The sequence below is a fragment of the Rhinopithecus roxellana genome, chromosome 14, assembly GCF_007565055.1.
Source record: "Rhinopithecus roxellana isolate Shanxi Qingling chromosome 14, ASM756505v1, whole genome shotgun sequence".
NCBI lineage: Eukaryota > Metazoa > Chordata > Mammalia > Primates > Cercopithecidae > Rhinopithecus > Rhinopithecus roxellana.
This window is the reverse complement of record NC_044562.1, coordinates 62,187,240-62,208,387: the sequence shown is the minus strand read 5'-3', so window position 1 is coordinate 62,208,387 and position 21,148 is coordinate 62,187,240. Positions and strand designations below refer to the sequence as shown.

The following is a 21,148-nucleotide window of genomic DNA, read 5'->3' as shown; positions in this document are numbered from 1 at the left end:
GGGCGGATCACGAGGTCAGAAGATCGAGACCATCCTGGCTAACATGGTGAAACCCCGTCTCTACTAAAAAATACAAAAAACTAGCCGGGTGAGGTGGCGGGCGCCTGTAGTCCCAGCTACTCGGGAGGCTGAGGCAGGAGAATGGCGTAAACCCGGGAGGCGGAGCTTGCAGTGAGCTGAGATCCGGCCACTGCACTCCAGCCCGGGCGACAGAGCGAGACTCCGTCTCAAAAAAAAAAAAAAAAAAAAAAAAAAAAAAAAGAAGACACAGTCTCCCATATTCTATTGTCTTTAAGAAAACCGGATGCTATCTCTTAAAAAAAACTTACCATACCCAGGAAGATCATCTCCTCTTCTCTCAGTTTTTCAGTTTTCTTACATTGATGGAAACGTCGCCAAACCTAAAAACAAACAAATGGTTACTTGTTTAATACACACAAATATAAAGAAAACATGGTTTGCAGTTTCTCCTATATAAACTGCACATCTCAAAATGCCAGCTAATCCTAAGCTCTAGGTTGTCCATGCGTGTGTTGACAGAATATTTTTTCTTCTGTGATCATAGGCAAAAAAATTGTTAAAAAGAATGAACCATAGAACTGACCTATAATTGTTATTAGTGAGATTCCTTTACCTTGGTTTCTTCAAGAGGAACTTCTAGGTAGGAGGAATGTGAGGTTAGATCTAAGGATGGCACTTCATGGTTTTAAAGGAAAAATTTCCAAAGTAATGTGGGGAAATATAGTAACCTCCAAGAACTGTACAACTCAAGCTTTTAACTTGGATGCTAAAACTTTAAATATTCCCAGAGAAACCCGAAAGAAATCAGTCTTTTATCCATCCTTCCCTACCACCTTCTCCTATTCCTATTCAGGGAAAATTAGGGACAAAGAGTCCTCATCTTCTGGCCTAATTTTATGTCCTTATACTTATTTTCTCTGAAACCTAATGCTAGTTTGTATCACATTGCCATCTGCTGCGTTTCCCTGTAAGTAACCCTAGCCTCTATTTGAAAAAAAAAAAAAAAATGGGGCACAAATCCATGGTGCTTATCTGATAAGGAAAGGAAACCTTACGGATTCCTTCCAGAAGGGACACTGATGTACTGGTTATTAGTGATGGCTGCTGCATGTTTCTGGAAGCTATTAAGGCCTACTCCCCCTTCTGTAATCATATATCTGTGTGTGAATGCATTCCAAAAATCCATTAAGGATTTATATCCTCACTGCATTTCAGCAACATTCATTTCAACAATTACCAATGGTCTTTAACAATATTTGAATAAAATGCCCTGAGTTTAATACCTATTCAGAGTAAATATTTGAAAATATGACCAAGCTTAGCTAATGGTTTCCCCAGGGTAAGTTAATAAATCTTTCTGGAATGTAATCCAGTTCTATAAGGGTAGGATTTGGTGTTTGAGTTTTGAAGCTCAGCCCCGAAGTTGGGATGCATCTTTAGTGTATAACACACCCTGTACCCCCAGCTCCAGGAGCTCTAGGTTTGCACCTTCTGAATGCAGAGTGCAGCAGCCCAGGCATCTGTCACTTTCTTGCCGAGCGTCTTGGATTGCTTTGCTCTGTATTCTTGTAGATAGATTTGCTTCATGAATAACGCCCTTAGGCGACCTTGCCGTGCCCTCTCAGCAATCTGGATTAATTTAACAGCCTGGTCCAAAGGGATACTCTTCACAGGGTATTTCTGCAAACAACAGTTAAGGGAAACCAATGTTTGAACATGTTAACCACATCAATTGATCCCAGACGTATCACACGCTTACTTCAAACACAATCCTGCTCAGAGTCCCCACGGTTGATGACAAGTGTGAGAACCACTGAACACTGTTCATTTCTCCAGTGAATGATGTATATTTTGATAACATGCCATACTCATGCAGTGATCCCAAATTTAAGGACCTCATGACTTTCCTTTATCCTTCTGCACAAAATACTAATTAGCTCCATGATATTTTAGGTTGGCAGCAAATTCTACTAAAAATGCCAATAAAATTGATTCAGTAAAACTTGAAATTGCTATCAATATTTCATTAACTTAAGAGGGGAAACATAGAAATGGAAAATATACCTCTAATATGAGCTTTTAAAATTTAAAATATAGATGAAGTAAAATGCTGATGTTAAAATCAATTACAGAATGACCCAGTGAATACGACTGATAACAAAATCATTTTTAGGGCATTGAATTTTAGATATGAAAAGTCTTCCACTGTCTATAAACTTGCATCTTAAAACATTCAAACACGATGAGTACTAGCAAAACAGAAAAATCAGGGCTGGTAAGTAAAATGTTTTGGGAGATCTCATATGGCTTACGTGGAGACAAAGTTAAGCGAGGGGCTGTGCCATTTTTTGAGGAAAGAGGGACAAGAACAAAGGGCTAAGGGTGCATGCTGGGGCCTGTGTGGGCTCCGGGTGCGTGCTGGGGCCTGTGTGGGCTCCGGGTGCGTGCTGGGGCCTGTGTGGGCTCCGGGTGCGTGCTGGGGCCTGTGTGGGCTCCGGGTGCGTGCTGGGGCCTGTGTGGGCTCCGGGTGCGTGCTGGGGCCTTTGCGGGCTCTGGGTGCAGGTGAGGCCTGCGTGGGCTCCGGGTGCGTGCTGGGGCCTATGTGGGCTCCGGGTACAGGTGAGGCCTGTGTGAGCTCCGAGTGCATGTTGGGGCCTGTGTGGGCTCCGGGTGCATGTTGGGGCCTGTGTGGGCTCTGGGTACATGCCGGGGCTTCTGTGAGCTCTGGGTGCAGCTGAGGCCTGTGTGAACTCTGAGCAGGCTCATCAGGAAGCCCCAGTGCTGTTGCAGAGGCCCCACAGCAAGGGAAGAGGGGCTCATGTGGCCTGGCTCAGGGGATGTCCATGCACGGATGGAAGCAGAAGGGACAGATCACTGGAGTCAGAAAAGCACCAAAGAGGCCAGGCACAGTGGCTCACACCTGTAATCCCAGCACTTTGGGATGCCGAGGTGGGAGGATTACTTGAGTCCAGGAATTTAAGACCAGGCTGGGCAAAGGGGTGAGACCCCATCTCCACAAAAAAATTTTTTTTAATTAGTGGAGTGTGGTGGGACACTCCTGCAGTCCCAGCTACTTGGGAAGCTGGGGCGAGAGGATCGCTTGAGCCCAGACACTGGAGGCTGCAATGAGCTATGATCATGCCACTGCACTGTGTCTTGGGCAACAGAGTAAGATTCTGTCTCTAAAAAGAATTTAAAAATACATTTAAAAAGAAAAGCACCAAAGCATAGGTGAAGCCTGTTTCCAGGCCTCAGAGGGCAGCAATGGTTGCCACAGCAGGACAAGGTGAAGGTGCTGAGGCCTCATGTGTGGGGTGCTGTCACCAGGGCCACTGCTGCCAGGATGATCCCTCCTCTGTGTAACAAGGCCAGGGTTGGGGGCACAGGAAGGAGTGAGAAGGAGAGGAAAGGTACATGTATATTGAGAACCTGTAGATGTCAGATGCTTTTTGTGTGCATGCTCATCATATTCACAAGAGCAGCAAACTCCAAGGCCGGTATTACTATGACCACTTAAGACTGAAGAAAACTGAAGGTCAAAGAAGTAAGGCAGCTTATGTAAGGCCCCGTGGGTAAGAGAAGGAGCCAATTTGAACAGACTGACCCTCTTTCCACGAAGCCACCCACTACTCTTCAATATGGCACGAGGAATATGGTTGCTTGTGAGGAAGCTCTTTCACAGAACAATCCCTCTGAGTTTTGTTTTCAGTAAGATCTCAGTGCTTCAAATTTGCAGTGAGCACACATTTTCAATAATGCACTTGTCAAGTCAGAGTAGAATAAGTATCATTCTGGCATTCAATGAGATGATGAACTTAACATATGGTACCCAGCAAACATGAGTTAGTATTGTACTTCTTTCCTTTAGATTCTAGGCTGTCATTCTGAAAATAGGCGTGGCCATTATCAAATAATTCTAAGGCATTCTGAGTGGGGAACTCAGCATGTCAAACATTTGTAAGCATTTAAGGAGGCCCACAGTGGATATTAATGTAGGAGATGGACAATCATTTTCATGCATCAAAATTCTTCTTGGGTTATATATTGTGTGTGTGTATATATACATAATATTCTTCCTGGGGTATAAATTGTATATAAGTAGCTTAAAGAAAGGGGTCTTGTGAGACACCAAAGGCCATGGGGAAGTCGCAGCAGGGAAGTCCTTGTGGTTTTGTGAGCCCCTGGCACATGTGAAATGAGACTGGGGTGGAGATGAAATGCTTAACCCAATGGAGGTGATAGGAGCTGGCCAAAGCTGGATGCTGAAGGAACAAAGAAACCTGACTGTTGTGACTGAGAACAAATGAAGAGGAACAGTGAGCAGGAGAAATGGCAAAGAGGCATTTTTAGGATTTCCCTGTAGTGAGAGCATTGTAATCTCCCTTCTCCATTTTCCAACACAAAATCTTGAGTAATTCTGCAGTGCTCATCACTGCTTGGTGCAAAGGGATTCCTTTGGGGGGAACTAAATGCAGTGTGAGTGCTTTGCCCTGACTCATGCATGGACAGAAAGCACAGACACAGGAGCCCAGTGGTGAAAGCATGGCTAGTTGACCCCCAAGTAAGTTGGCTTTGGAATGGACTTCAAGGAATTCATAATGTAAAAGAAGGGCCAGTAGCTGGGAGCAGGGGCACAGGAAGGAGAGGTCATCTTGAGTTGAATGGCTGCTATGGTTTAAATGTGTCCCACAAAGTTTGTGTGCAACATGCAACGGTGCAACATGCAACGGTTTGTGTCCCACATGCAACGGTGTTGGGATGTGGGACTTTTAAGAGGTGATAAGGTGATGAGGCCTCTCTTCTCAAAATGAATGAATACTGTTATCCAGGGAATAGCTTCCTGCTAAAACGATAAGCTCACCCCCTCACTTCTTGCTCTCTTACTATGTGATTCCTTCTGCCACGTTATAACACTGCAAGAAGACCCTTACCAGATGCAACTCCTCAGTACTGGACTTCCAAGCCTCCAGAACCATAAGCAAAACAAACTTCTATTGTCTTTAAATTACCCAGTCTGTGGTTTTCTGTTATACCAACACAAAATGGACTAAGCCAGTATGTCAGGAAAGGTTTCTTGAAGGATGGTGTATCAAGTTAGGCTCTGCAGAATGGGTAGCATTTTGATAAGCAGGTACGTAAGGGAGAAGAACAAGTCCTCTATCCAGCATGGAACATGCCTATGGAAAATGAGAGACAGCACTGGGCTGGCAAATATAGGGCATGCATTTCACCTGTCTTCTGAGGCAGGCACATAGGGCACTTTTTTCTCTTGCCATCCTCAGCATATACTTGGAATGAATCTTCCTTAACACCATCACCCAGGCTGGCAATACCCAATGAGGGCTATCTGTAGAAAGACTGCAGGTGCTGGTTTACCCTGGGATCCTGGCCTGCAGCTGCAGCCTCAGCATAGTTAGTCATAGTGCCCCTTTCACCCTGGAGTGTCCCAGCTTGAATGGACAAGTGCTGCCTTACTGCTTAGGCCATGAAGGCTAGCTAGAGGGGCGAGGCAGTAAGTTAGTGAAATGTATAGGCAGACCTGCCAGAAGGTAGATAGGACAGTGCCCTGTGGAAAGGGTGGGAAGAAGACTCCCCACCAGTAGGCTGCATGGGGGACGATTACAAGAATCCAAGAGGTGGTCATGAGAGTCAGGACTAAGACATCTGTGGAAACAGGAAAAAGATGCAGCTGCAAAAATCCTGGGACAAAAGAGGTATCAGGACACAGAACTAAATGGATTTTGCTCCTTGCTTCCCAGGAGGGATCTTTATGGATTATTCTTCCCCCAATGACAATCCATTCAAGATGATCTAAGTGTCACTCAATGTATTAGTCCGTTTTCACACTGCTGATAAAGACTTACCTGAGACTGGGCAATTTACAAAAGAAAGAGGTTTAATGGACTTATAGTTCCATGTGTCTGGGAAGGCCTCACAATCATGGCAGAAGGTGAAAGGCACATGTCATATGGTGGCAGACAAGAGAGTCTGTGCAGGGAAACTCCCCTTTATAAAACCATCAGCTCTTGTGAGATTTACTCACTATCACGAGAATGGCACAGGAAAGACACACCTCCACGATTCAATTTCCTCCCACCAGGTTCCTCCCACAACACATGGGAATTGCAGGAGCTACAGTTCAAGATGAGATTTGGGTGGGGACACTGCCAAACCGTATCCACTCAGCCTGCAGTTATAAAAGGCCAATCAACATTTTTAGAAAGGGTAGTAACTTTCAAGTTCCTAGTAAGTTACGTTAGCACTTAATTATTTTACATGAATAACATTTAGCTTCTAGCTTCAGCTACATGAATTTGAGATGAAACATTAGACTGAGTTGATAATCAACAGATACTGATTCAAGTAGCAAAACATACATTTTGATCTCGATTTCTAAGCTCCTGAAAAATAATGATTATATATCACCAAAGGTAGGTCCAAAAGTTATGCAACTTCTTATGCACTGTACAACAAGGAGGGAGGGATTATTCTCCCCTCAAACTGAAAATAACCTACGTGTTGCTCACACAATTAGGAGCAGCAGAAAAAGGAAGTTACACAGATGATGGATTAATGTTTGTTAAAATGATATACAAACCATGTCAGATGTATCTATTCCGCTGTCGGCTAATATCTGAGCAAGAACTTTCTCTCTTCCTTTTATTACTTCCAACTTCTCCTTCAAAAAATACTTGGGTATGGGAATATCCTAATTGTTGCTAGAGAAGAGAAAGAATAAAAAAAGAACATTTCTGTCACAATTCCAGGACTTGAACTTTATTTAAAATATACAGTAAGGATGTGCACATCAAAGACGCTTGCTTTACTTCCCATTTTCATTTAAGGAAAAAAATGAGGCCAGCAGAGTGAAGAGAATTCATTCACTAAAGAGACACAAAGTCAAAAAGAAAATCATAACCATGCCCCTTGCTTTAATCATTACAGAAAAGCATCAGGAGTTCATGTCAATTAGGCCTCAATTAACTAATGATTACTTAATGGATTTCTTTAAAGAAATACAATATTACCTCGTTTTACCTAAAATAATGGTTCAAATTGGAGTAGTAAAGTATTAAGCTGTAGAGATCTTTGAATTAAACCTAATAATTTATCATTAGCACCATCGACTATTTGTATGTAAATGGTCACATTTTTCTCTAATAATTTGGTTTTATTTTTACCAAAATTACCCCATTGCAAAAATTATTTACAAAAGTAGTTTGCTTTATTATGAAACTTATTTTTATATAAAAAAACTTCTATCCTTCATTTGTGCATGTTACCAAATATTTCAAACTGGGGGGGGGGGGGGTCAGATGAAAATTTACCAGTCCAAATTGAGTAAAAAGGAGTACAGAAGTGCTCTTTAAGGATAAAGGTATGCCCTTGGCCAATTCCACTGAGAAACACTATCCTAGAATTTCTGTCAGACCTGCTTGGCCGTTTTGACAGGGAAGCAAAAGTCTTTGTCTTCAGAACTGGCTACCTTATTTTTTTTTCCAATTCTAGGTGTGACTTCCCATAACCTCCCTCCAGCCCAGAGAATTCTGGATAGGCCTTCCCCTAAATAAACGTTTAGGTCTAAGAGGGTATCATTTTTAGGACTTGGTGGGACAGTATCCCCATGACTTCTGGGAGGTGACAATGTCTTTTGAACACGAAACCTTTCTGAGGCTCATGGAGTGCTGGGGGTGACTGGAGAGTGAACTAGCAGAGTCTAGTGGGTGGGTGTGGCCTGAGGAGAGAGCGCAGTTGGAGAAGAATGATGACACTTTGATTTAATGTGATTTTTATTTATTAATAAGCACATTCAAGTGTGGTACTTTTAAAACTTTGAAGACAAAACCTCATTATCTTATAGCTCCATCTGGTCCATTTGGTACCACAAAATTATAGTTAGCTGGCCAGGCATGGTGGCTCATGCCTGCAATCCCAGCACTTGGGGAGGCTGAAGCAGGTGGATCACCTGAGGTCAGGAGTTTGAGACCAGCCTGGTCAACATGGTGAAACCCCGTCTCTACTAAAAATACAAAAATTAGCTGGGCGTGGTGGCACGCACCTGTAATACCAGCTACTTGGGAGGCTGAGGCAGGAAAATCGCTTGAACCCAGGAGGCGGAGGTTGCAGTGAGCTGAGCTCACACCATTGCACTCCAGCCTGGGCAACAACAGCAAAACTCCATCTAAAAAATTATTATACTTAGGATTTTGAGGATGAGAAAACAGAGTCACTGAGAATGGAAGAGAAGCAAAGAAAGATACTAGTCGTCCATGATGCGTTTCATGTCCATCCCTGAAACCCTGAGGTTTCTCATTCCCTATGGAGTGGAATCTAGGAAACTTCCAGCAGTAGAGAAAGGCTCTTTCCCACATATATTTCTCTCTATGAGGTGGGCCCATTAGGAAAGTTTCCCCATGTGGCAGGTTACAAACAGTCTTCGGACTAAGGGGCAGTTTAAGGAAGGATTTGGGGAACTCGTGGAACCAAGGGCAGGAACCCAGCTGGGTGTTTGTCAGTCCTGGGGATGTGGCCAAGAATGAAACTGCCTTCAGCCTATCCTAACCATGTGGGATTCAGTGACAGCACATGGTTCAGTCACTATTTCCAGGACTGCTGGGAAACACTGTTGACCGCCCCCTGCATGAAGGCCTCCTGGATGCCATCTGCTTGTTTGTCACTCCTCTTGGTGCTTGGTGGCCCCGTCCCCACAGCAATAGTTGCATGGCCTTTAGGAAGATGATGTCCCTGGAGCAGAGGGGCTGGCTGATGCGGCAGGAAAGGCAAGGCCGTGGAGGGGCTGCCACATACAGCCCTAAATGCACTATTCCTTCACAACAGGGGCATGACTTCCTATTCCTGAAATTCAACTAATAAATGTAATCTTACTTCATTGGTTAAATTTAGCAACATGTGTTACTTCATTAATCAAATTTAGGAATATGTGTTACTTCATTAATCAAATTTAGGAATATGTGTTACTTCATTAATTAAATTTAGGAATATGTATTACTTCATTAATTAAATTTAGGAATATGATTTAATAACTATTTGTTTCACAGTGATCCTGAATTGTTCATATTGTCACTTTGGTAAGTAAAGTACAGCAGATCAAATCTGGTGATCGGCCCACGCTCTTACAGATGAATGCAATAAGCATAAAACTTCTGGAATAATCGTCAACATCTTCATTCATTTCAGTTATTCTCATTATTCCATTCTGATAAAACAATAACTGTGAGGAAAGCCTATCTCAGAAAGAAAGATACCTTTATAAAAGCCCAAATATCTTCAAGGATTTTTGAGTGTTTCTACATGAAACACTCATGTAGAAAATTAAAGACTTTCTCCTTTTGATTTACTTCAAGGAAATGTTCCTTTCAAAATGAAGGTGAGCTCCCAGGACCATGACACTGAGGGGAGGTGGCCAGTGGCCCTGGCAGCCCAACCAGCCTAAGTCAGAAGAGAGGCCCTGTGCCCAGCAGGAACGTCAGAGGGCAGCAGGAGCCGATTGCTTGCAGGAGGGGGCTGTGGTTGCCAGGTGCCAGCAGGGAGGGCTCCAGGGAGAGAGGGAAGGAGGGGAAGAGAGGCAGAGGGAAGGAGGGAGAGCAAGCACATGAGCTCTCTCTCCTTTGACGTCTGAGGCCCACTGCCATGTAAGCCATACATTCCCCTGGGTCACCACTGTCCCAAAGTAAGGAGGAGATGCATCCACCTGGCAATAGGGAACCTGTGACCAACAAGCTACAGAGAGATTCCCATGGAAACAGAGGAACGGGCTCTGCTACTGGATGCTGGGAGGGTCTGTGCTTCAAGGGTGCTGATGAAAGGGCCGGCCCACTGCATTCCAACAGCCTCGTGCAGACACCACGGTGTCAGGTAAGACCATGGCCACTGCAGTGCCTAACACAGCCAAGAAGTGTGCAGATGCATCTGCACCAGAAACAAAGGGAACCCAATCCTTGTCCACGACAGCATGGTGTAATTGAAGGGAAATGTTTAGATTTTCCACACAGCAACTAGTAAACATGGACAGGAAGTCTGCAGGGTACTGGGTATAGGGCTACATATCTTATTTATAACAAAAAGCAACTAATAAGAAAACAACAGCGTGCTTACAGGAGCCAGCTTTAGATCCTGCAGGATATCATCGAAATAATGGAACTCCGTGAGTTCCAGCTCCACCATCTCGTTCTTCAGCTCCAGGATGCGGCCCATCACCCCGTCCAGCACTTTCCTGATCAGTATTCGTTTCTGGGGATGGACGATCTGGTCGTAGACATTCTCCAGGTTTCTAAAGATCTGCACATACTTTATGTAGAAGGTGGCCAACGTCTGAAAGATGAAAGCTTGATTTCTTTGTGGTTCAACCATCTTCTGAGGCTCTTTATCGAGTAAAGCACCGAGGGCTTCTTGGGTCTGATGCCACATCTTATTATACATGCTGGGGGAAGATAAAGAATTTAGATGACACAGTGAATAAAAATTGCTTGGTAAAACATAAACATCGGGCCTCTGGTATAGCAAAATGTAACACCAAATCAAGTGTGAGCTAAGAATATCGTTATGTAGTAGAAAGGCTTGTTAGACAATTTATACCCTGTTCTGATGTCCTTGTGATTCCTGACTATGTACCAACACTATTATCATCAAATAAAGAGTTTTAAAAGCATTTTGTCTAAATGATATAAAGTTTTCCCTCACTTTGCCCATAACGTCACTATTATACACATTTAAAAGAGGACAGAGTCCATATCCAGAATAGTTAACTGATCTGTCCACATACACAGCTGGTGAAGTATCCATTGGAACAACCACTTTGGAAAGTAATGCAGCATTTTCTTATGAAGTTGAATGTGTGCATACCCTATGAAAGGATAATTATACCCTAGAGAAATTTGTAAATATGCATCAAGAATGATCACTTGCATTTTTTAAATAATAGTAAAAACCTGGAGATAACACAAATGTACACCAATAAGACAGTGGATAAATACATTGCAGTAAATTCACCAATGGACTATCACACAGCTGTGAAAAATGAATGAATGAAGTACAGCAAAAGGCAACCACTAAGAATCTTAGAACCATAATGTACAGTGTAAGAAACGAGGTGTAGGCCAGACGTGGTGGCTCACGCCTGTAATCCCAGCACTTTGGGAGGTCGAGGCGGGTGGATCATGAGGTCAGGAGATTGAGACCATCCTGGCCAACCCGTCTCTATTAAAATACAAAAAAAAAATTAGCCAGGCGTAGTGGCACCCGCCTGTAGTCCCAGTTACTCGGGAGGCTGAGGCAGGGGAATCACTTGAACCTGGGAGGTGGAGTTTGCAGTGAGCCAAAATCATGCTGCTTGCACTCCAGCCTGGTGAAAAAGCGAGACTCTGTCTTAAAAAAGAAAAAAAAAAAAGAAGTGAGGTGAGGTGTAGACTGTGGCCCAGGAGGCTGAGTTCTATGGAATGCACCAGCTGGGCTCTCTGCCCTCATTCCAGTGAGCTGAGTTAGTCGATTGAACAGAGAGGAAGCCAGAGAGCAGACGAGTATGACCGTCTTGTCCACACCCTGGTGAGGCAACAAAAGTTGGGTGTGCTCTTCCACCAAAGCCTTAGGGTGGTGGTGGCTCTGTTGTGGCTGGCTGGCCCCAGAATACTGCCCCATCCCTGACCAGTTTCCCTAGACTATGTCCACATCTTTGTTACTGGTCCCTTTATTAGGCCCTCACGAGTGTCCCCACTTTCCCTGCCAGGGCCAATACATTCATGGTAGAGATTCCCACCTTCCCTTACCAAATTTCAGGTGATTTTTTGATTCTGCTTTTATGTTCAAAAACCAGGACTGAAAAGTGAACTGGAAAGTCAGTGTGTCTGGGAAGGAGCTTCACTGTAGAAAGTGGGTGTGGAGAGCCCTGATGACTGATGAAGGAGAAACCCAAAAATGTATCTTTCTGTAAGGTCTTTCCCTATGCTAAAGAGGGGGGTTGGGGGGCAGCCCTAATCCCCTGAAAGAGAAGCAAGTCGATCAAGGGGGCTCACCTCTTCTTTACTCTCAGCCAAGCCACTCATTCCCATGCTTACCTGTGCCTGGCGTCTTGAGTCCAGGTTGGCTGCATGGGCCAACTTCTGCCTGGTTGGCTAGTGGCTTGGCCACTTGCTCTCTGGGGTGTACAAGTGATTGGCAGCCTAAATGTGGCCTATACAGATCTGCAAGCAGTCCTCCAATTTCAGCCCTATCCCAGAAGAACCATGCCCCCGTCTCTCTTCCCAGGGAAACAGCTGGCTTTTGATCACCCCAGCCCCATCCACTGGCTTTCAGGTCCCACATTCTTTGCCCTTCCTCCATTCCCTCTCATCCATGCCTGCTGTCCCTTTCCCACATTTTCTTTTTTTCTTTTGAGACAGAGTCTCAATCTGTTACCCAGCACTGAGTGCAGTGGCACAATCTTGGCTCACTGCAACCTCCACCTCCCGGGTTCAAGCAATTCTCCTGCCTCAGTCTCCTGAGTAGCTGGGACTACAGGCATGTGCCACCACATCAGGCTAATTTTAGTAGAGATGGGGTTTCACCACACTGGCCAGGCTGGTCTCGAACTCCTGACCTCAAGTGACCCACCTGCCCTGGCCTCCCAAAGTGTTGGGATAACAGACTTGAGCCACTGTGCCTGGCCTCCTGCACTTTCTTGGTATCTCTTGTCAAATGTTTTATTCGTCCTTGTGAGTTCATAGCTTTAAAATCCTTTATTGCCATTTTGGAGGCAATTCAGGAGGAAGAGGAGACAAGTACGCATGGTTAGCCACCCTGTTTGACTGGGAATCTCTCTTCTACATTCCCAAGGTCATTATTAAGCATCCCCTCCAGGTACCCTCTGCCCCAGGCTCACCATCTGCCATTTCTCAAACATGCTCCATTCTTCCCTAAACACTAAGCATCATTTATTGAAGCACTGATTATATGTGCTTTTTTCACCTTTCTGGCCAAAAAGTAAAAGCATATCTTGATGTCTGCAAGATTTTTGGGTTCAGATGATGAGGATGATAATGATGATGACGATGGTGACGGTAATAGCTTACATTTATATGCTGTGAGTCACTGTCCTAAGTGGTTTCCATGTAATAACTCATGTAATCCTCACAACAACCCTATGAGGTAGACATAATTATTAGCCCAGTTTACATATGAGAAAACTGAGGCAAAGAGAAGTTACTGCCCAAAGTCACACAGTTTGAATGCAGGATATACATGTAGGCAGTCCGGCTCCAGAGTTTACCCTCTAAACCACTTGACTTCATCGCTTCCCATTTGTCAGGGAGAAAGTAGATGAGGAAGGAGGGGTCCTGTGACACAGAGGTAATTACATCACAAGCAAACAGACTGAGCATAAAAACCAAAACTCTTCCCCCCAACACCCCACTGAGTCAGGACACTGAATTCTGCCATTAGAATCCCATCCCCAGCATGTTCGAATGCCAGATTTCTCAAAACTCAGCAATATTTAAAATATTGCTAGTGAAAGGGCACTCTTCCAGACTAGCTTATTATAAGAAAGAAGGTTATTATCAGAAAATTTGAATTCCACTTGGCACAGTGTATTAGTCCATTCTCTCACTGCTATACAGAAATACCTGAGACTGGGTAATTTATTTATTTATTTATTTTGAGATGGAGTTTCGCTTTTGTTCCCAGGCTGGAGTGCAATGGCGTGATCTCAGCTCATTGCAACCTTCGTCTCCCAGGCTCAAGTGATTCTCCTGCCTCAGCCTCCCAAGTAGCTGGGAGGGCATGCACCACCACACGCCCAACTAATTTTGTATTTTTAGTAGAGACAGGGTTTCTCCATGTTGGTCAGGCTGGTCTCGAACTCCTGACCTCAGGTCGGGCCTGCCCACCTCGGCCTCCCAAAGTGCTGGGATTACAGGCGTGAGCCACCATGCCCGGCGAGACTGGGTAATTTATAAAGAAAAGAGGTTTAATTGGCTCACAGTTCCATAGGCTGTCCAGGAAGCATGGCAGCGTCTGTGTCTGGGGTGGCCTCAGGGAGCTTTTACTTATGGTGGAGGCAAAGTGGGAGCAGGCATCTCACATGGCGGGAGCAGGAGCAAGAGGAAGGCGGGGAGGTGCCACACACTTTTAAACGAGCAGTTCTCCTGTTAACTCACTATCACGAGAATGGCACAAAAGGGGAAATCCACCCCCATGAGCCAATCACCTCCCACCAGACCCCGCCTCCAGCATTGGGGATGACAATTTGACAAGAGAATTGGGTGGGGACACAAATCCAAACCATATCACACAGAACACACATTGACTCCTGGCAGAATTAGGGACTAATAAACAAGTACATTGACCAGGAACAGCGACAACCATCGCTCAAACCAACAACAACAAAAGCAAAACCTCATGCCAGTTCAAAGCTCCTGAGACCCTCTGACATTCTGCTTGCCCCACCTCAAACAGACAAGCAGGAGGGGCTGGAAGAAGCAAAGATGACAGATGATCAAGGGAACGGTTTGGCTGTGGACAATGATCAAGACCCGCAGCTCGGCACAGTGTGAGCTTTCCAAGTCCAGACTTCCAGGCCCCGAGAAGGGACAGCAAACCCAAGGCACTCACTGGCCTGAGTGAAGACACGGGCTGAACATACTAACAGGTGTGACAACTGTTGGCATAAAACATAGAGCAATGCTCAAGTTGCTTTGTGGACTTAATAGGGTTTGGGGCCCAAACCTGCCAGGACAACATTCAAGAGGAAAATTACAGGCTAATTTTGTTTAGAACTCAGATCTGAAATTCCACTTAAAAAACAGACCACAGCTCCAGATCAAAAGAATTGTTGCCTCTAACCCAGGAGGGGTGATTGCGGGAGTGCTTTTCAGTTCAGCACAGAGGGAAGCATAACTCCAGACAGCAACGGAGCAGTAAAAACCCCAGCTTGTTTCACAGATACCAAGAAGATGCTCAGTAAATTGTAACTTGCAACACAGGCCTGATTAAAAATGCCATCCCCACACACCAGGGAAAAAAGAATGACGACTTCTTCAAAGCGCCAAAAACCAGTGACCCAATGGACCTTCAGTGGAGAAACGCTAGAAATATGACCTCAAAATTAGCAGTAAAAAAGGACAAGGGAGATACATAAGTAATATAAACCATTTTTTTTAACACCATTGCTTATAAATGGCATGATTGCAAAATCCCAGGAAATCAGTAACAAAAATACATCAACTAGTACAGCAAAGGCCAGGCGTGGTGGCTCACGGCTGTAATCCCAGCACTGGGTGGCTGAGGTGGGTGGATCACTTGAGGTCAGGAGTTCTAGACCAGCCTGGCCAACATGATGAAAACCCATCTCTACTAAAAATACAAAAAGTAGCCGGGCATGGTGGCAGGCACCTGTAATCCCAGCTACTTGGGAGGCTGAGACAGGAGAATTGCTTGAACCCAGAGGCAGAGGTTGCAGTGAGCCGAGATCTCACCACCACACTCCAGAAAAAAAAAAAAAAAAAAAAAATACAGCAAAATTGCAATACTTTAATGCAGAGAAAAAAGTGAAAGAAGAAACCCATTCACAGCACCAATAAAGAACATTAAATATTTAAGAATTCACATGGTGGGAGCCACATGAAATCTAGCTAAAGGAAATTCTAGAATGCTGGGTACAGATCAGCACAAGCAGAAGGCACTATCTGCTTCTGTCTAAAGAGGCAAACCCTGTCTCTACTAAACACACAAAAATTAGCCGGGTGTGGTGGTGTGCACGTGTAATCTCAGCTACTCGGGACGCTGAGACGGGAGACTCACTTGAACCCAGGAGGCGGAGGTGCAGTGAGCCAAGACCGCACCACTGCACTCCAGCCTAGGCAACAGTGCGAGACTCCATCTCAAAAAAAGAAAAGAAAGGCTATAAAGACAGAAGACTCCTGAGACATACATACAGATTTAATATGGCCAAGAATTCAGTAATAGACTAAAGACTATAAACAAATCTAGTAATAATATTTAAATATGGGAGTGGAACAGGCAGTAAAAGTTAAAAGGCATCTTCTACTTCCAACATTGGCCACACCAACAAGCATTAAGTTTGTACAATACCCTAAAGAGGCTGCCTCCGTGAAGTTCAGGTGGGGTGACCTGAACCCCACAAAGACCCAAAGGCAACAACAGCAAGAGATCTTGGGTTGAAGAGGCTCCTGCTTCCACCAGGGGAAACCAAAGCCGACCTGATGGGCAGAGCACAGCCAGACTTTCTGGATGTCTGGACCTGCTGTGGGCTCCCACCCAGGGGAGCCCAGTTGCTCCAGGTCAGAGCCCTCACTGGCTTCAGTTGGGTCAGAGAAGCAGGACTTTTCCAGGGCCTCACAGAGCTGACACATAACTGGAATTTGTGGCCAAAGACAGTCCTGGTGGCTTCAGCCTTCTGGGTCCTGCCATTTCTTTCTTCCCCATCTGCAGTCTGTCTAGGGATCCCTGTCTGGAGAGACCAGGCAAAGATTCCTGGCTGACAGGAAAATGTTTGGCAGCTTTGAAAGCACAGGGATCCCTGCATCATTACCTGTTTTCCTCAGTGCTCAGACACGGCGTCATCTCTTTCCGCCAGACCCTCTTCCCTTGAGACTGTCTCTGGCTTCCTGCTCCCCAGCTGTCCTGATGTTTCTCCATGTGACCACACCCCCTCACGCGTCGGACCGCCAGGGACCTGGACACCATGCCTCGGCCACGCCATCCTGGGGAGCCCCCACTTTGCGCTCAGTCCATCTGGCCTTGCACCCCACCTCCTCGCCCTGCAGCCTCAGCCTCCTTCTGCCTGAGCCCAGTCATGAAGGTCAAATGAGACAAGAGAGGCGGCAAGATGATTTTTCATAAGAGCATTGATGGGATAATTCACACGGCATAGAATTCACTCTTTTCAAGTGTACAATTCAGTGGTTTTTAGCATAGAGTTGTGCAACCACTACCATTATCTAACTCCAGAACATTTTCATCACTGGGAAAGAAACCCACACCTGTGAAGCAGTCACTCTCCATTCCCCATTCCTCCCCGCCCTTGGCAACCACTAACCTAATTTCCAGCTCTATTTGCCTATTCTGGGCATTTCACAGAAGTGGAATCACACAAGAAGGGGCTTCAGTGCTGAGCTACTTTCCCTCGGTGCGGTGTCCTCAAAGTTCATCCACACTGTCGCGTACTTCATACTTCATTTCTTTTCATTGCCAAGTTGCCTTTGTACGGATACACCACATTTTGTGTATCCATTTGTCAGCCCATGGACACTTGAGTCGTTTTCGCCTTTTTTGCTGCTCTGAATAATGCTGCTAGAAGCATTCCTGCATGAGTTTCTGCGTGGACATAGTCTCTATTTTCCCCGGATATGGCAAGGTGGTTTTCAAAGGTAAAAGTGCTCCACATTTAAAATAGAAACCAGTGTCCTGAGCAGCTCATCCCTGGAGGTCACTCAACCTCTTCGTGCTTACAGCTCCTCCACTGGCAAACCTGGATGATGAGACCAACTCTGGATACCTCCAGGGACTACTGTGGGATGGTGACATGGTGTGGCTGTGTCCCCACCCAAATCTCATCTTAAATTGTAGTTCCCATAAGCCTCACGTGTTGTAAGAGGGACCTAGTGGGAGGTAATTGAATTACGGGGACAGCTACCTCCATGCTGTTCTCATGATAGTGAGTTCTCACAAGATCTGATGGTTTTATCAGGGGCTTTTCCCCCCGCTTTGCTCTGCACTTCTCCTTGCTGCTGCCATGTGAAGAAGGGTGTGTTTGACTTCACCTTCCATCACGACTGTAAGTTTCCTAAGGACTTCCCAGTCCTGCAGAACTGCTAGTCAATTAAACCTCTTTCCTCTGTTCCAGTGTGAGAACAGATTAATACAGATGGAATAACAGGTGTGAAAGTGTTCCGGGAATTTTAAATGCACCTTGCAAACAGAAGGTAGTATTTTATCCATAAGACTACTTAACAGTTTTTAGAAGTATATGCTTGGTTTCAGAGTTGAGCATATGACTTAGAGATATGACAGACTTTGAAGTCAGGAGGATTATGGATGGAGAAGACTGAATATAACAGTTAAAAAGACCAGACTGTTAATTCTACAGCTTGGCAGTTTTCCTATAACGGAGTGGGTCGGGGAGGGAAACACTTGCATATTCAGACATACTATGCACGTCTGTGGGAAATCAAAATATTGCAAAATGGAAATTCTTTCCAAGTAATTTTGCACATTATAAAACCTTCTGAATCTTCCAATCTTAACTAGTTTGCTATCTTCTTCCCCGAATACTCCCCCCATCTTCTTGCTCTATGGAAGGCCTGGCTCTGCTTGGAAGCCCTCTCAGTAGAGGCTCCTGTTCCCCCCCAGAGCCCTCTGTCTCTGTCTGTGGGGCTGGGTCAAGGGGATCCCTTCTTTTCACTGCACCTCCAGATATCTCCCTTCTCTCCTCCCAACACTCCCTGGCTTTGAATCCCACTTCTTCTGATGCTGTCACCACTGCCCCTCAGTCACCATCATCTTCCATCTACCATGATCATTCCAGGCCACCTCCAGGGCACCTACCCACTGAATAGCATCTTGACGCTGCCTTCCCACCTGTCCCATTGCTAAGTGCCGAGTTCCTCTACCTAAGGCCAGTACCCCCTGGATCCCATGTCCTCTCACTATCCAACGATGTCACCCACTTCTCCCTCCTCCTCCTATATCATTCTGGGCCATTCCCTTCCACACACAAACATTCTATCGTTTTCTGTCTTGGAGCCATGTCCTCTGCCCCTAGCTGCCAACACATTTCCTTTCCTTTGCAGCAAAACTCCTTTAAAGAGTTAGCTATGTTCACCGTCTACAGTTTCTCTCCCTCCTACATTCACTTGAGTAAGTCTTTCTATCCCATCACACCACTGAATCAGCTCCTGTCAAGGTCACTGCTGAACTCCACACTGCCAAATCAATAGTCAGTTCTCAGTTCTACACCAACTTGTCTCAGGAGCACTTGACGGAGGAGAAAGAAGTTACTTCTCCTGGAAACACTATTACTCCTTTCACTTGCTTCTTCCTCATGGATCATGTTTTCAATTCCTTTGCTGGGTCACCTCTTCTCCCTGCCTTACTGTGGATGACCCCAGCTCAGTCCTTACACCTCTTCTTTATTAATATTCATTCTATGTCTCGCAAAGACCATCACAGGCTGACAGCGAGCAAGTTTATATTTCAGATGTGGGTCTTGCTCCTGAACCCAAGATCTGAATATTTTAACTGCCTATTTCATCTCCACATGATGTCCAATGGGCACTTCCAACTCAATAGGTCTTAAACGGAACTCTTGATTTTCCCCACTCCCAAACACTGGCAAGCCTTTAAGCTCTCTGCTCTTACTTCCTTGCCTAGAACAATAGGGAGTGTAATAGCAACAGTGCAGGCTGGAGCTACAGTGCCTGGCTTGGCACTGTGTACTTGCTGTGTGAGCTACTTCACCTCTTCATACCCAAGTTCCCTCATCTGTAAAATGGAAATAACAATATCAACAGCCCGTACATTACAGGGTTGCTGTGAAGCAGTTAGAACAGTGTCCACAGGGTCAGTCCTGTACTACCTGTTTGAAATTATTCTTATGAAGACCAAATGAGGTAACTTTGCACAAGTGCTGTGTAAACGACACAGTGCTAGGCACACACTCCTTTCAGTATCACTGCTACTCGAGTTGGTGAAAAGCAAATGACAATAACGCTTTCCCAAGATCTTTCTAGACTTAAATTTCAGGACCTGGGTGTTTTCACAAAGCAACGTATTTACTACTGTGAAAGATTAACAACAACAACAACAAAACAGACAAAATGGCTTCTCAGCAATAGCCCCTAAGGGCGTGGTGCGCATAGGGAAGACCGGGAGCTCATCCCCATGGGGTGGTGGGATGCGTGGGGGACGGGGAGATCTACGTGTATGATCTTCCTTGCTCACAAGAAGCAGATACTCTATCCCGAGGCATATTTGAATTTCCTAAAAGGAAAAAAAGTGGGAGAGAGGAGGGAAGTTGGGAGGTGAGGGGAGGAGAGAAGAAAAGAAAAAAGAAAATAAGAGAAGTAGAAAGCAAGCCACCTTCTGGCTTGGGGAAGCCCACCCCATGGCTGTGGCTGGGAGCCCATCACTTACGTGTTCGACATTGCTGGCTACTTTCCCTCTTTTCCTTGCCCTCCGGGAAGCTCTTCCGTTGCTCTCTGAAGGACGGTGGCAGCAGGGGTCAGGGCACTACCAGGAGGTACAGAGGATTGGGAGGGGGTCTTCTGGAGGGAGAAACCAGGACTGCGATAATCTCTCGCTTCGGGCAGGAAAAGGTGAGGCCGGGTTTGCGTCGCAGGCACGGAGCGCGCAGGCGCAGAGAGGATGCTTCGCTCCTTCCCGTCGGGACCCAGAGACTAGCGAACCTCACTTCGGCCACTCAGGTGGGCGCGACGCGGCCCTAGCAACGGGAACGCCGCGCCTGCGCATTGCCTTCCGCCTGCCCCCTGCGCGCTCCGCGCCTGCGCCACCGCCTGCTGTTGCTGCCGGAAAGGCGCGGGAGGCCTGGGTGGGCGCAGCGGCGGTAGCCTGTCGGAGTTCCAGCCCTCCGTCGCGGGGCCGAGCCGCCTGGCGAGCCTGCTCCGGGCCCCAGTCCCTGGCCCGTGATCCTCCAGACCGTCTTCCCGCTTTCCTGCTGGCCCCATTTTCATCCACCGACAGCTCTGCGGCCTTGGACAAGGCCCTTAATGATGGTGGTCTTCAGTCTTTCCATCTGTAAAGTGGATATAACAGTCGTTCGTTCAGAACTTTACTGGGCATCTATTCTGGGCCAAGTGCAGACTTAGATTCTGGGGACTCAAGACTTACGCAGACACTCCCTTCGGAGACTTAATGGGTATGAACCAAGGCGCGGGTGCGTTGTAAATGTAAAATGCAGTGTGGATATTATCAACAGTTATCCGTAAGCTGCTATGAGTGTTGGCTTTCATTGCTCTTCTTTCTTCGCCTTTAGCAACTGTTGAGGTTTATTTGCACATTTTAGGCTCTGCAGTTCCTATTGGAACACCAGGTTTAATGCTGTCAAAGGCGTGGAGCGAACATCCAGGTAAAAAAATGATAATCAGGATCAAAAACC

The 21,148-nt window shown here is 45.8% G+C and overlaps 1 protein-coding gene across 1 annotated transcript in view; it reads right to left on the bottom strand.

The window, feature by feature from the left end:
- The window catches only part of IQCA1 (IQ motif containing with AAA domain 1), a 175,243-nt gene extending 154,879 nt beyond the window's left edge, over positions 1-20,364 (bottom strand). Inside the window, 5 exon segments of the mRNA XM_030916569.1 lie at positions 330-401; positions 1,510-1,701; positions 6,620-6,730; positions 10,138-10,462; positions 20,167-20,364. Of these exon segments, the coding sequence (XP_030772429.1) occupies positions 330-401; positions 1,510-1,701; positions 6,620-6,730; positions 10,138-10,462; positions 20,167-20,177 (711 nt within the window). The 5' untranslated portion in view covers positions 20,178-20,364.
- Between the last annotated feature and the right edge of the window lie 784 nt (positions 20,365-21,148).